This window comes from Schistocerca americana, chromosome 5 (genome assembly GCF_021461395.2).
Source record: "Schistocerca americana isolate TAMUIC-IGC-003095 chromosome 5, iqSchAmer2.1, whole genome shotgun sequence".
NCBI classification, from domain to species: Eukaryota; Metazoa; Arthropoda; class Insecta; order Orthoptera; family Acrididae; genus Schistocerca; species Schistocerca americana.
This window is the reverse complement of record NC_060123.1, coordinates 601,144,603-601,157,718: the sequence shown is the minus strand read 5'-3', so window position 1 is coordinate 601,157,718 and position 13,116 is coordinate 601,144,603. Positions and strand designations below refer to the sequence as shown.

At 40.5% G+C, this 13,116-nt stretch overlaps 1 protein-coding gene across 1 annotated transcript in view; it reads right to left on the bottom strand.

The window, feature by feature from the left end:
* Positions 1-13,116, bottom strand: part of LOC124616575 — a 188,684-nt gene that overhangs the window by 68,853 nt on the left and 106,715 nt on the right. The window contains exon 3 of the mRNA XM_047144895.1: positions 3,670-3,836. Within this exon, the coding sequence (XP_047000851.1) occupies positions 3,670-3,836 (167 nt within the window). The remainder of the gene's footprint in view (positions 1-3,669; positions 3,837-13,116) is intronic.

Genomic DNA, 13,116 nt, shown 5'->3' with positions numbered 1-13,116 from the left:
CGCACGAAGACAAATCGGGAGTCGATGCACACGCAAACAGCCGACTCACGAACGATCGGCGAGCCAAAACACGTCGTCCGGTAGGACGACCGACCGACAATCCACCAAGACCATGGCCCAGCTCAAGTGACGCATGATGGCAGTGGTTGGGCGAGGCATGTCGACGCTCAAACCTGACTGCACTAGTGCCACATTGCAACTCCCCGACTGGCAGGTCTGGACTGTGCTCCAGACGTGTTCCAACTGACTGGCAGCCCGAACTCGAGACCCAAACTGACAGACTTATGACAGAGAATGATTGGGAAGTAATAGGATTCGAGCAAAGATACTACAAGAGGGGATATAATGAAATGTGCTGCTAGCGCCGCTCAAGGTCAGGCAAACAAGCAACTTAGTGAAACGAGTGATTTAAATTAATGAAGTGAGGTGGAAGTACGTTAAAAACAGGGTTTAAAATACATGATGGCGGGAATATGAGCCCCGTACGGCTCAGGTAAAAATTTTAATGGAATTCAGCACCAGCTGCACTCCTACAAAAAATTCTAAGTCATGAAATTCATTATTGTTACTTTAAAGTATCTTCATTCCCTTGTATCTCAGCTTAATATTTCCATCTTAACAATTATTAATTCGAAAGGAATATTTTTGGAACATCGTTAGCAAGTAGTTTTTCACAAGCGAGAATGGTTTGGCCACTCAGTCCACGCACACTACCAATACTATGCTTTGTACCGATATAAAATTTAACATCACTTTCAATAATCATTTTATATAAAATTCCTCCTATCCTCATGTTAATATTGACGCTTTTCAATGATTAGATTTTTAAGCTTTCCAGTGTATATTGACCAGAGGAACATCGATTGTTTCTCCATCACAATGCAATTTGTTATTTTCCGATGTAATATTTGGAGGTAAAAATGTTGTATACAAACTAAGTAGTGCTACATTACTATAGTTGTGTCATATGAGTACAGTGAATCTTCTTTTGAGAAGAGATGATGTACTCCTTGGTTAAAATAGATGACTGATTTACTACTAGTAAAAATAGTATTAATTACATCAAAACTAAAGGAGAACAGAAAATAAGAATTCCAGAGAAAAAATAAAAAAATAAAGATGGTAAGTTTTCACCAAATTCTGTTTAACGAGCCATAATAGGACTAGGTAGATGTGGAAAAACCATTAATGATTGGTAATTTTATTTTGATTCTATTATTGTTAAACTGGAAGAAAATTAATTATTTATACATTTACTCGAAGTTTCAATCGGCCAAAATACAAAGAATGCATAAGAATCTACAAGAAATCTGAAGTTAAAAATAACTTGAAAATTGTAACATCTATTTGGAATAATGAAGAAATGATGCCATCAAATGAATGTCACAATAATTCACTTCTAGTATTTGATGACTTCATTCATGGAAACCAGAATGTGGCTAGAGGATAGTTCACTAGAGGCAGACACAAAGGAATAGATTGTTTTTATTTAACTCAGACATATTCGAAGATATGAAAACAAATAATCAGAGACAGCCTTAAACTTTAAATTGTCTTAGACAAGACGACACAAACTTATGTCATACATACCATGAACTTGTTGCTGGGAATTTAAAGTTTGATTATTTTTAAAGAAATGTGTAGTAAATGATACAATGATCAGTTTCAATTTCCATCATAGATATGACCAGAAAACCAAATGGAGGGAAATAAAATTGTCAAATTAAAGCTTTTTTACATCACCCCATTATAAATTTAAACACAAACATTGAAAAATAATTTGTTAATTTTCATCTTTATTAAATATTTAAAAGTAAGACCCAGTAGCTGTAGAAAAGTCAGAAAAATTAGGAAGAAAAATGAAAAATTAAAAGGAAAAATTAAGAAATGCATAAAACCAAGAACAGGATATGAAAAATATAAAATAATTAGTGACATAATCAAATCAGTAAAACAAGGAAACGAATGTTTAGGTCATAATGTACTCAAAGTTATCAAAGAAAGCAGAAAGTTGAAAGATAAATCGTTCCTTATCACCATTATTTAATATAATTTAATGATATACCATCAAGTAAACAATATGATTATACATTGGTGAATTTGAAACATAGAATGCAATAAATAAATATCAAGAAGAGAAAAAAACAACATAATGTTAAAAAAGAAAAGATAAAGGAGAAAATATTAAAAGTTAAATATAAGAAGTAGACAAAGTTTTTGACTTAGACCTGTTGGTTATTTTAAATATATTGGTGATTTGCCTGTTGATCTCAAAGGAGGAAAATTAACAGCTGGTGGAAAACATGTGATGCTACAAATGGACTGTTCAATCTTTTAACACAAAACTGATAACTATGGATAATATGGGTACAAAATTTTATAGTACTGAGTTATCAAATTATGCAGATATTTTGTTCCAGTCAGGAGCAATATATTATGATAAGAATCCCAAATAAAATCAAGTAAAGGCATTAAATACAAATAATTTGATAAAAGAAATAGCTGATATCTATTCTGCAAAATTAAAAGAAGTGGAATCAATAACTGACAGTCACATGACTGATAATTTTAACTGATACTCAAAAAGAAAGAGTGATAAGAAACTAGTGGAAATTTGCTCATTGCATTAGTCATACACTAGGCATACCTTTGTGAAAAAATGTTGAATATGTAACTAAAAACGTAGAAGGTCTGGATTAACACAACATGAAGACAATTTCTTCCATTTCTTTTGGCAATATCACCATATTTAGTTACTACAGGTTCAGTAGCTGAAAGAACAGCCACTGTAGCAAAAGCAGTTATAAATAACAAAAAAGGCGATAAGGAATTGGAAGAACAAAAGAAGTATGATCAATCAATGTAAGAAAGGGTTCAGCTTTAAAAAAATTAAATTTCAAAAAATTATTAAAATCTATCCTAATTTTGATACAGAAAAAACTTGCTAAGATATTTAAAATTAAATAATTTTGTGGTATGCTCTTAATTGATGCATTACCAGCAGACCAACCACAAAATATCGAATGTGGAATAGTAAATTTAGAGTCATCTGATCGCCCTGGGATACAATGGATGTCTTACTACAACACAAAAATTGTTTTTGGTTCATTTGGTGGCAATATACCGAACCAACTAGTTAACTATTTGGTAAAACTGAATTATACTATATTTCGAGAGAATACAAAATTTCGACAAAGTCATTTGGATTCATTTGTATTTTTGTTAAAGCTGTAGTCAGATAGTTATAAATTCATATTTCAAATGTAATAAAATGATAGTTTTGGAAGTAAGATAAATGAACAACAGCATATGACTCAGTGATTAGTGTTTGTCTTTCTCTGAATGACACAGTCATTAAACATGAAGCAAAAGCTCGTATTCTACTATGAAACGAAATTGGGCCAATCTGTTTTAAAGGATTCATCATTAACTGTGTCAGGGAAATCACTTAAATCCCAATTAAAATGGGTGCACATGGGCCAGATTATGGTTCTTCCCCGCTGGCAAACCACTGGTTAAACAATAGAGGCTGTATCACAGCCAATTTATCACAGCATGTTGATACTGTAGAGCGTATGCAATTTGCATGCTAACGTTCTGGCAGCACAATACAATTTCTTCTTCCGACATTCTCTATTATGATACAAGTTGTACAATAAAGATGCTCACCAATTCCCATAGAGCTGGTTTGGCTGTCGCTTCTCAACACATGGCAATCATAATTGATGATTATGGCTTTCGAAAGCCAGGCATTAGTTGGTAATAGTTTGTCCAACAGCTCTCTTCGCTGATGGGGCATTTGAAGCACTTCCTCACTCAGTTGCATGTCCACCAACCTTCAAGAAAACAGTGGCAAAATTTAGATAGGTGAATTATTGGTAGCCCCTTAGAGCAGTAGAGTCTTATTGTTATACCACTACCAAAGAGAAAAGGTACAATCGGATGTATTAAGCATTGAAGCATGGACCCAGCAATATAAATGCTCATGTGCAACCATGCTAACAACTACATTTTGCTTTCTACTTACTACAATGAATGTGTTCTGGTAAGTTGATCAACAAAGTATAATAAATTTATAGTTGTGAAATATCCAGGACATTAAATGTAGAACAGGCTTGTGGTGTTACTATTAACTGATTTCGGAAAAACAATTTGCATGGTACACAGTATTAATTACTTTGGTCTTCTTCTCATGACACACTTACCGAAAGTGCGAAAATAAATAATGTTTTAGCGACAGGTGGATTGTTTTATAAGAACGCAAAAACTGTGATAAAGACAAGTTCAGTATGATGACTTATGTAACAAAAAAAATGGTTTAACTCTTATCCAGCAGTTGCTATATCCTACAGAGTATGTGTTAGTGGAACCCTAGTTCCTCAACTTTGATTGTTTGGTTGTATTAATCCCTAGTTTGGTTCCGCTGCATGAAGGAAATGCGTTTTGTGTAATTAGGGCTCCATAAGAAGAAGGGTAGGCTTGCCTCTGAGCCCTGCATATGGGAAGATATGTAAAATTGTATAAAAATGTCACTGATTTTTTTCTCAAACAATATTGTTCTAAAGTATCTCTGTAATAGAAAAGATAATTAGTTTCAAGTCAAATATTATATTTCTGTTTTAACTTTAGTAATATGGTGTATTAAGCTAGTAATTATATTGTTTGAGAGGTAAAGTGATGGTAAAATCAATATGTCTTGCAAACATTATTATCCTTTGATAAAGTCTCTTTTGTTGCATTAGAAACGTATTTATTGATTTATTTATTTGGCCTTTATTTGAGAGTGCCAATACAGCAAGATACAGTTAAAAACATACAGGTTAAACTAAGGCTTTCAGTTCAAGTAAGTTGACAGAGTATGTTTAGCTTTGTGGACAGTACAGTATACCAAGGAGATCTTGTTATACATGTCTAGTCCTGGAATGGTATCATATGTAGTATATTATGCAAAATAGATGTAGTCCACATAAGCACATAAAAGTTCTCAGTTTAAACTAGTATACAAAGAAAAAATAATTCGAGTTCTCATTTAAAATTATAAGTTTTTATTTTTAACCAAGTTTAATTCTGTATATCAGGTTTTTATAGGTTTTCTGTTATCAAACTCTACTTACTTACATCTAATGTACAGAGTAAGTAGATAGCATGCTGAGTTTTATGTACCCAAATACTCGTGTTTGCTTGTGCTTAGTGCATGTCAGTATTATATGATTCGATTCAGACCAGCTGCATCAGTTTGATTGTGATCATAGTGTGCAGAAACTAAAATTTTTATACAGTGTAAGGATGTGGGTTTAGTGCCCATGTCCCAGCCATATAAGAAAGATGGAGCTCAGATGACGTTCAGTCAGCTTCATGTAGTTGAACCACAGCCGAGGACAGATGACTGATTGGATGGCTTCTGGACGTCGACATTTATGTTGCTACTCACTGTTACAGTCATGGTAAGTAGCTTTCATAATCGTAGCTTTGAACTTAGTGTGATGAATTAGTGTTAGATGCAATTGTCCTGCAGTAAATGAGTCTGCTTGATAGGTGATCAACTATTTATTTTTCTAAATTTCCATAATGTCCTTTTATTCACAGCAAGGGCATGTCTGTGTCAATTTTCCTTGTTTCTGTAGTAATCTTAACACATCCAAAATGTACATTGTAGTCTGCTTGTCAGATTTTCGGTTTTTTAATTTCTGTGAAATGCTAATGGAGTCTGTGCGCATCATAACGAACTGAAACACCTGTATTGCACAATAAATGGCCTACCTTTAGGCCAATACCGCCGCTGTATAGACGGAATTTTCGGGTAGAGGTGTAAGCACTTCACTGGTGCCTTTCGGGGGGGTTGAAGGAGGTGTACCCCACAGTTTCTTCTGTTTTAGAGCAATCATTATATTTATGAGCTTACTGTGGCCATCGTCGTTCAATAAATTTCTGTAGTTCACAACTTCTCGTGTGGCAAGTATGACAGTGGGAATACTGATACTGAGAGGATGGTAATTCCTTGTCCTGTAGTATTCATGGTAAGAGATCTCTCTTCAGACCAGCAAGGGAATGTATTTTGTTACTCCCCCAAATTTAAACACTGCAGTTATGAAGCTATGATCAAATGTTGATAAAAGACTCAAGGCAAATGTATCTGACAACATCTGTCTTCGTATTTTAAATGGAATTTAGAAAATTTTGAAGGCTTGGAGGTAATGGCTTAAAGCACTAAGAGGATTAACGTGCAGTGGGGATCATTTAGTTTCTGCAAATCAAAAATCGATGCTTCTGTAGTCGAAGACAGAGGAGATCGCTACGTTATGCATAGTCAGAAGAATTGCCAGGTCTGCTCTACACCAGATCTCAATAGTTGTTCTTAATATATTCGTATTTCTTCCACCGTAGTTTCTCCAAGTAGTTTAGCGCGTGATGGTGTGGGAAATTGGTATGGGCCAAGATGCATTTCTAGTGAGAAACGGTTACATCTTTCCATCCTAAGTATCACCACTACAGACTTTCCTGGCGACAGAGTAAGTCCATCGTGTGACTCTCAAAATTTATTTTAATACTAAGATACAATCTGAAGCAAATACTGCTTCAACTGATCGTCTGTTGATGACTTATTGATTTTTGTCCCGAGATATAAGTTAACCTTAACTGATCACCCGAAAAAACTATGGAAAATCTGGTACCGAGCGCCACAGGTTTCGAATCCGCACTAGACGGCATGGACCTTGATTACCACTAGAGGTCTCTCGAGTCGTCATGCCATAAGCCATGGCTGCGCACGCACTCCTGGTCTGCGTATAATGTGAGGGCGCTACTGTGGAACACGTGGTCCCAGTGGCCAATAGCGACCTACTCTACCATGTATTTAAGCGCCTGCCTCTCGCTCAGCAGGAATCCTCGAACGCCATGCGCTCCGCCTCGCCTTCCGCATCCTCCTTCCATCCACCATGCGCATCCTCTACTACCTCATCCCCTTCCCCCACCTTCTCCTTTTCCTTGAACACATCTGCACACTATATATTGTCTGCCGCCTTGATCCCTCTCACCCCCTGGTGGCTCCCTTTCTCTCCTCCCCCAACCAGTTGCCGCGCCTTTACCATTGTGTCCCACCCTCTCTCCATCTCCACACCCTTCAACTCCTTTCCCAACGCAACTTCCACCATCTACCCCTCCCAGATGATGAGCTTCGCCCTGACATCTACCCTTCCTACCAACTCTAACCCCATCTTCCTGCCTCCTCCTCAGGGATCCCTCTCTTCCCCCTCCCTCCTTCTGAGCGGCTTCCCCCTCCCACTCCCCCTCCCTCTCTTGTGCCCCATTGCACTCCCTCCTGCCTTGTCTCCCCTCTTCATCTCCTGCCCCGCGTGTCTCCTGCCTCTTAGTGTACCTGCTGACGTCCCTACTCTCTTCATCCCACCGCCTGCCCTGCTGCCCCTTGCTCTCCCCTCCTTTTCCAGCCTCTCTGACCTTTCCCTCGGCAGGTCCCACCTGGCAGTTTTATTTTTCGTCATGTGTGCTACAAGTGAGTTTTAAATGTGTTGTTCTGGAGTGTTTTTAATACTGTGGCCGACTTTTAACCTGTGCATGTCCATTCAGTGTCTTCTCTGTGTTTTAAGAATCGCCAACTGTGTTTTTTTAACTTTCTGGTGACTTTTTTAACTGTCCCCCCATGAACGTCTCCATGTCAGTCTATTTTTACCTCCATTTCTCCCGTTACTCTATGTTTCTCTTTTTTATCGCTTTCTGTATGTATCATTTTATTCTTATTTTAGTTGTAGCGTCACTCGGTTGAAGAGCGGCAGATGGGGCAGGGGAAGGAAATCACGATAAAGAAAAAAAAAAAAAAAAAACAAAGCTCAGTAGGCAGTCTGATATTCGCGTTAGTCTATGTACTTCTCGCCTACAGACAGCGTGTTTACAATACTTTGTTTCGTTTGCGAGTAGACATTGTGGATTCGTGAGGTTTAACTTGTGACCCCATTGCTATTTGCGTGTTGTTCGTTAGGTCTTGCTCGGTTGCCTGTCGTTGTTCGTGTCCGTCCTTCCTCGTTTGTTTTGTTTGTTCGCGGGCCACTCCCGTTTGGTCCCGCCACGCTTCCGTTCTCGGCAAGAAAAATCTGTAGAATCCTTGTGTGTTGAGCCGTACCACATCTTAATTACTCCACAATATTGTGGCAAACATACTTGTTACCATCTTTAGGCGACCCGTAATGTCTGCTGTTACCCTGCTTTTGGCGTCTAATACAAGTTGGACGTTTCCCCCTCAACCTTTTCGCTTCCGTCGCTGCCCCTGCGGTCACCGCGGTGGACGGCGGCGGTGGTGGGGGTAGCGCTGCCCTGTCCCTATCTCTTGGTCTCTGGTACCCGCGCTGTCGCACTTGCCTGCAGGCCTCACTGTACAGAAACGCTTTTCTTTCCCTAACTCCAAGCAGGGTTCCACGCCTGACTCGCTTGTAAGCTAGTATCTTCATCAATCAGACCACCTTAGGCGATATTTTCTATGGGCTCTTTACTAACACAGTCCAACAAGTAGGAAAAGTGACTACATATTTTGGTGTTGTCGTAATCCGTGGTATGGCCAGGTTTTGTACTATGACTGGCCATGAGCGGATTGGTGGTCCCATGTACTTCAGTGTGGCATCTACTTTCAGGGAAGATCTTATCTACCCTGCACAAAATTTCGCCTGTATATGCATTCTCGCACTGGCAGCTGATTTGGTGCATCTTTGATTTGCGAAGGCCTGTGGCAGCCGTACATTTAGTGATTGTACGAGAAAATATGGACCAACTTGAAGGAATTACTGTGCTAAACTCTGTACCTGCCCTTCGAAGGACAGTACTTCTACTTATGACATATATCGGTTAGAAAAATGCACCGATGATGACTGATGTCAGTCGATATCGATTTGGAACAAGATAAATAAATTACGTTTCCGCGACTGATTGCTACATTCTTCATAATTCTCAATTCACCACAATGCCTACATACCAGACAAATACATTCAGAAAAAAATATCCTAAAATTTAAATTTACATTCTATGTTAACGAATTTCTCTTCTTCAGAAATGATTTTTTTGTCATTACCAGTCTTGATTTTATATCCTCTGTACTTCGACCAACGTCAGTTATTTTGCTCCCCAAATAGCAAAACTCATCTACTTTATAAGTGCCTCGTTTCCAATTACCTTGTCATCACCTGATTTCATTCGTCGATATTCCATTGTCCTTGCTTTCATTTTGTTGATGTTCATGTTATATGCTCCTTCCAAGACACTGTCCATGCTGTTCAACTGCACTTTCAAGTTTTTTTTTCTGTCTCTCACAGAGTAACAACGTCCTCGGCAAACCTCAAAGATTTTATTTATTCTCTCCGAACGTTATTTCCTACTTCAAATTTTTCTTTTGTTTCCTTTACTGCTTCTTCATTGTACTGATTGAATAACATCGGGGATAGGGAAGAAGCATGTCTCCCTCCCTTCTCAGCCACTGCCACCCTTTGATACACCTCGATCCTTATAACTTCCGTCTGGTTTCCGTACAAGTTGTAAATAGCCTTTCGCTCTCTGTATGTTACCCATGTTACCTTCAGAATTTTAAAGAGAGTACCCAAGTCAACAGTGTCAAAAGCTTTCTCAGTATGCTATAAATGGAGGTTCGTCTTTCCTTACCTGTCTTCTAAGATAATTTGTAGCATCAGTACGCCTCACGCGTTCCTAGATTTCTCCAGAATCCAATCTCCAATGTCGGCTTCTACCAGTTTTTCTGTCCTCTGTAACGAATTCATGTTAGTATTTTGCAACCACGACTTTGTAAACTGACGGTTCGGTAATTCCTCCCCCCCCCCCCTGTCAGAAATTTCTTTCTTTGGAATTGAAATTACTATATTTTTCTTGAAGTCTGAAGGTATTCGCCTCTCTCATACGTCTTGTACACCAGATGAAAATTTTTTGTCATGCCAGGCTCTCCCAAGGCTATCAGTAGTTAGTTCTCACGGAATATCGTCTACTCCAGAGGCCTTGTTTCAACTTAAATTTTTCAGAGCTCTGTCAAATTCTTTTTGCAGTATCATATCTCCTGTCTCATCTTTATCTACGTTCACTTCCCTTTCCATAAAAATTGCCTTCTAGCTCATCTGCCTTGTATAGACCTTCTATATATTTCTTCCACCTTTCAGATTTCCCTTCTTTGTTTAGGACTTCTTTTCCATCTGAACTCTTGATATTCATACAGCTGCTTCTATTTTCCGCTAGTGAAACATACTTCTAAATGTTTAAAAATGGTTCAAATGGCTCTGAGCACTATGGGACTTAACATCTATGGTCATCAGTCCCCTAGAACTTAGAACTACTTAAACCTAACTAACCTAAGGACATCACACAACACCCAGTCATCACGAGGCAGAGAAAATCCCTGACCCCGCCGGGAATCGAACCCGGGAACCCGGGTGTGAGAAGCGAGAACGCTACCGCACGACCACGAGCTGCGGACTCTAAATGTTTACGTTTGTCCTCTAGCCATTCGTGCTTAGCCATTTTACACTTCCTATCAATCTCATTTTTAGACGTTTATATTCCATTTTGTCTGTTTCATTTGCTGCATTTTTAATTTTTCTCCTTTCATCTGTTAAATTCAATATCTCTTGTGTTATCCAAGGAATTCTACTAGGTCTCGTCTTTTTACTTATTTGATTCACTGCTGCCTTCACTATTTCATCTCTAAGAGCTACCCATTCTTCTTCTACTGTATTTCTTTCCCCTGTTCTAGTCAACTGTTGCCTAATTCCCCCTATGGAACTCTCAACAACCTCTTGTTCTTTCGACTTATCCAGATTCATAGCCTTAATATCGTATCCAACTTCTTCAGTTTTAATCTGCAATTCATAACGAATAAATTGCGGTCAGAGTCCACATCAGTCTCTGGAAATGTTTTACAATTTAACATCTGTTTCCTAAATCTCTGTCTAACCGTTATGTAATCAATGTCAAATGCTCCCGTGTATGCAGGTCTCTTCCATGTATATAGCCTTCTTTTACGATTCTTAAACCAAGTGTTAATTATGATTAAATTACACTCTGCGCAAAGTTCTACCAGGCGGCTTCCTCTTTCATTCTTTTTCCCCAGTCCATATTACTTATTATTTTTCCTACTCTTCCTTTTCCTACTATTGAATTCGAGTCCCCCAACAAAATTATATTTTCCTCTCCTTTATCTATCTGTGTTGTAACTGCGACCGGGAGGGTCGCGGGGTAGCAATGACGGAAAGCGCAGCGGTACGCGCAGAGAGGCCCGCGAACAACAACACAACGGGAGAGGACGGACACGACCAACGAAGGACAGAACGAATACAAGATCGAACAACGGAATCACAAGGTAACAACACTCGTACACAGAACAAGGAAGTAAGCTGTCTAACGTGGGACGAGGTGTCAACAGACGTACGCGAGATTACACTGGCTGGCTGAGCTTTTTTTTTTCTTTATTGTATTTCGATTCCCCATCGGGGCGGGCTGGCAGCAGCATATGCGCTGCTCTTCAGCCGAAAGACATAGAACAAACAATAGAAGACATTTAAAAATAACAAAGGAGAGAATATGGTGAACATAGATTTAAAAAAGGGGGAACATCATGGAAGGCAATAGACAAAAAACGGGGTGACCGTAAAATGGAGATAAAAAACTGTTAAAACTGTTTAAAAGTAGCACACACATAAAGCCACACACTGTGACAATTAAAAGAACACAAGGCACAGTGTGACTGGAGCATAAAAGGTATTGACAGATGGTGTAGCACATAACAAACACTGATGGCGAACCTCAAGGCAGTACACAATTAAAATCACACCTCTTGACGCACAGGAGAAACAGCACTAAACACAACACTGATGTGGCACACTGACGATGATCAAAACAGAGGATCTGCCAGGTGCAAGGAGATGAGGGAGACCGGAAGAAGGGAGGGAGGGGAAGAGATGGGGGAGATGAGTGGGGTGCGCGCTGAAGAGGGCCAGGTAGGGAGGGATGTGGGAAGGAAAGAGGCAAGTATGGGATGCAGGGTCTCAGGGGAGGGGGGGGGGGAAGGAGGAAAATCCGCTCTGGGAGAAGGAGGGAAGAGGAAAAAAGGGGCCCCGGGGAGGGGGGGAGGGAACAAGGCCAGGTTATAGTTGGAAGGAAGGGTAGATGTCACGGCGAAGATTGTCATCTGGGAGGGGGAGGCATTGGAAATTGCCTTGATGAAGGAGATGGAGGGTGTGGAGGTGGAGAGAGGGAGGGATACAGCGATAGAGGCGCTGCAACGGCCAGGGGGAGGAGAGGAAGGAGGAAACCAGAGGGTGGGGGGGATCAAGCCTGCGGACAATGTAAAGGATGTGGAGATATTGGAGGAACAGGAGGAGGTGGGGGAAGGGGATCAGTTCATACAGGAGCCGTGTGGGGGAAGGAAGGCGGATACAGAAGGCAAGGCAGAGCGCATGGCGTTCAAGGATTTGGAGGGCCTTGTAAAAGCGGGTGGGGGCAGAGATCCAGGCAACGCTGGCATAACAGAGGATAGGACAGATGAGGGATTTGTAGGTGTGGAGGATGGTAGAAGGATGCAATCCCCATGTCCAGCCAGACAGGAGTTTCAGAAGGCGGGGGCAGGAATGGGCTTTCTGCTGGACGGTCTGGATATGAGGGGTCCAGGTGAGGTGTCGGTCGAGGGTGAGGCCAAGGTATGTCAGGGTGGGGGTGAGTAGGATGGGACGACCACAAAGTGTGAGGTAGAAATCATGGAGGCGAAAGGAGCGAGTGGTGTGGCCTATGAGGATTGCCTGGGTTTTGGAGGGGATGAGACGGAGGAACCACTGGTTACACCAAGTGGTGAACTGGTTAAGGTGGGTTTGGAGGGTACGTTGAGACCGTTGAAGGGTAGGATAGAGAGCCAGGAAGGCGGTGTCATCAGCATACTGGAGAAGGTGGACTGGCTGAGCGAGAGGCCGGCGCTTAAGTACGCTATCGGGGGCGTCGTTATTGGCCGCTGGAACCACGTGTTCCACTGCGGCGCCCTCACACTAAAAGCAGGCCAGGAGGCGCGCGCCGCCACGGCTTACGGCGCGATCAGTGACCTCCATACAACCTGGATGTAGAGGTCTG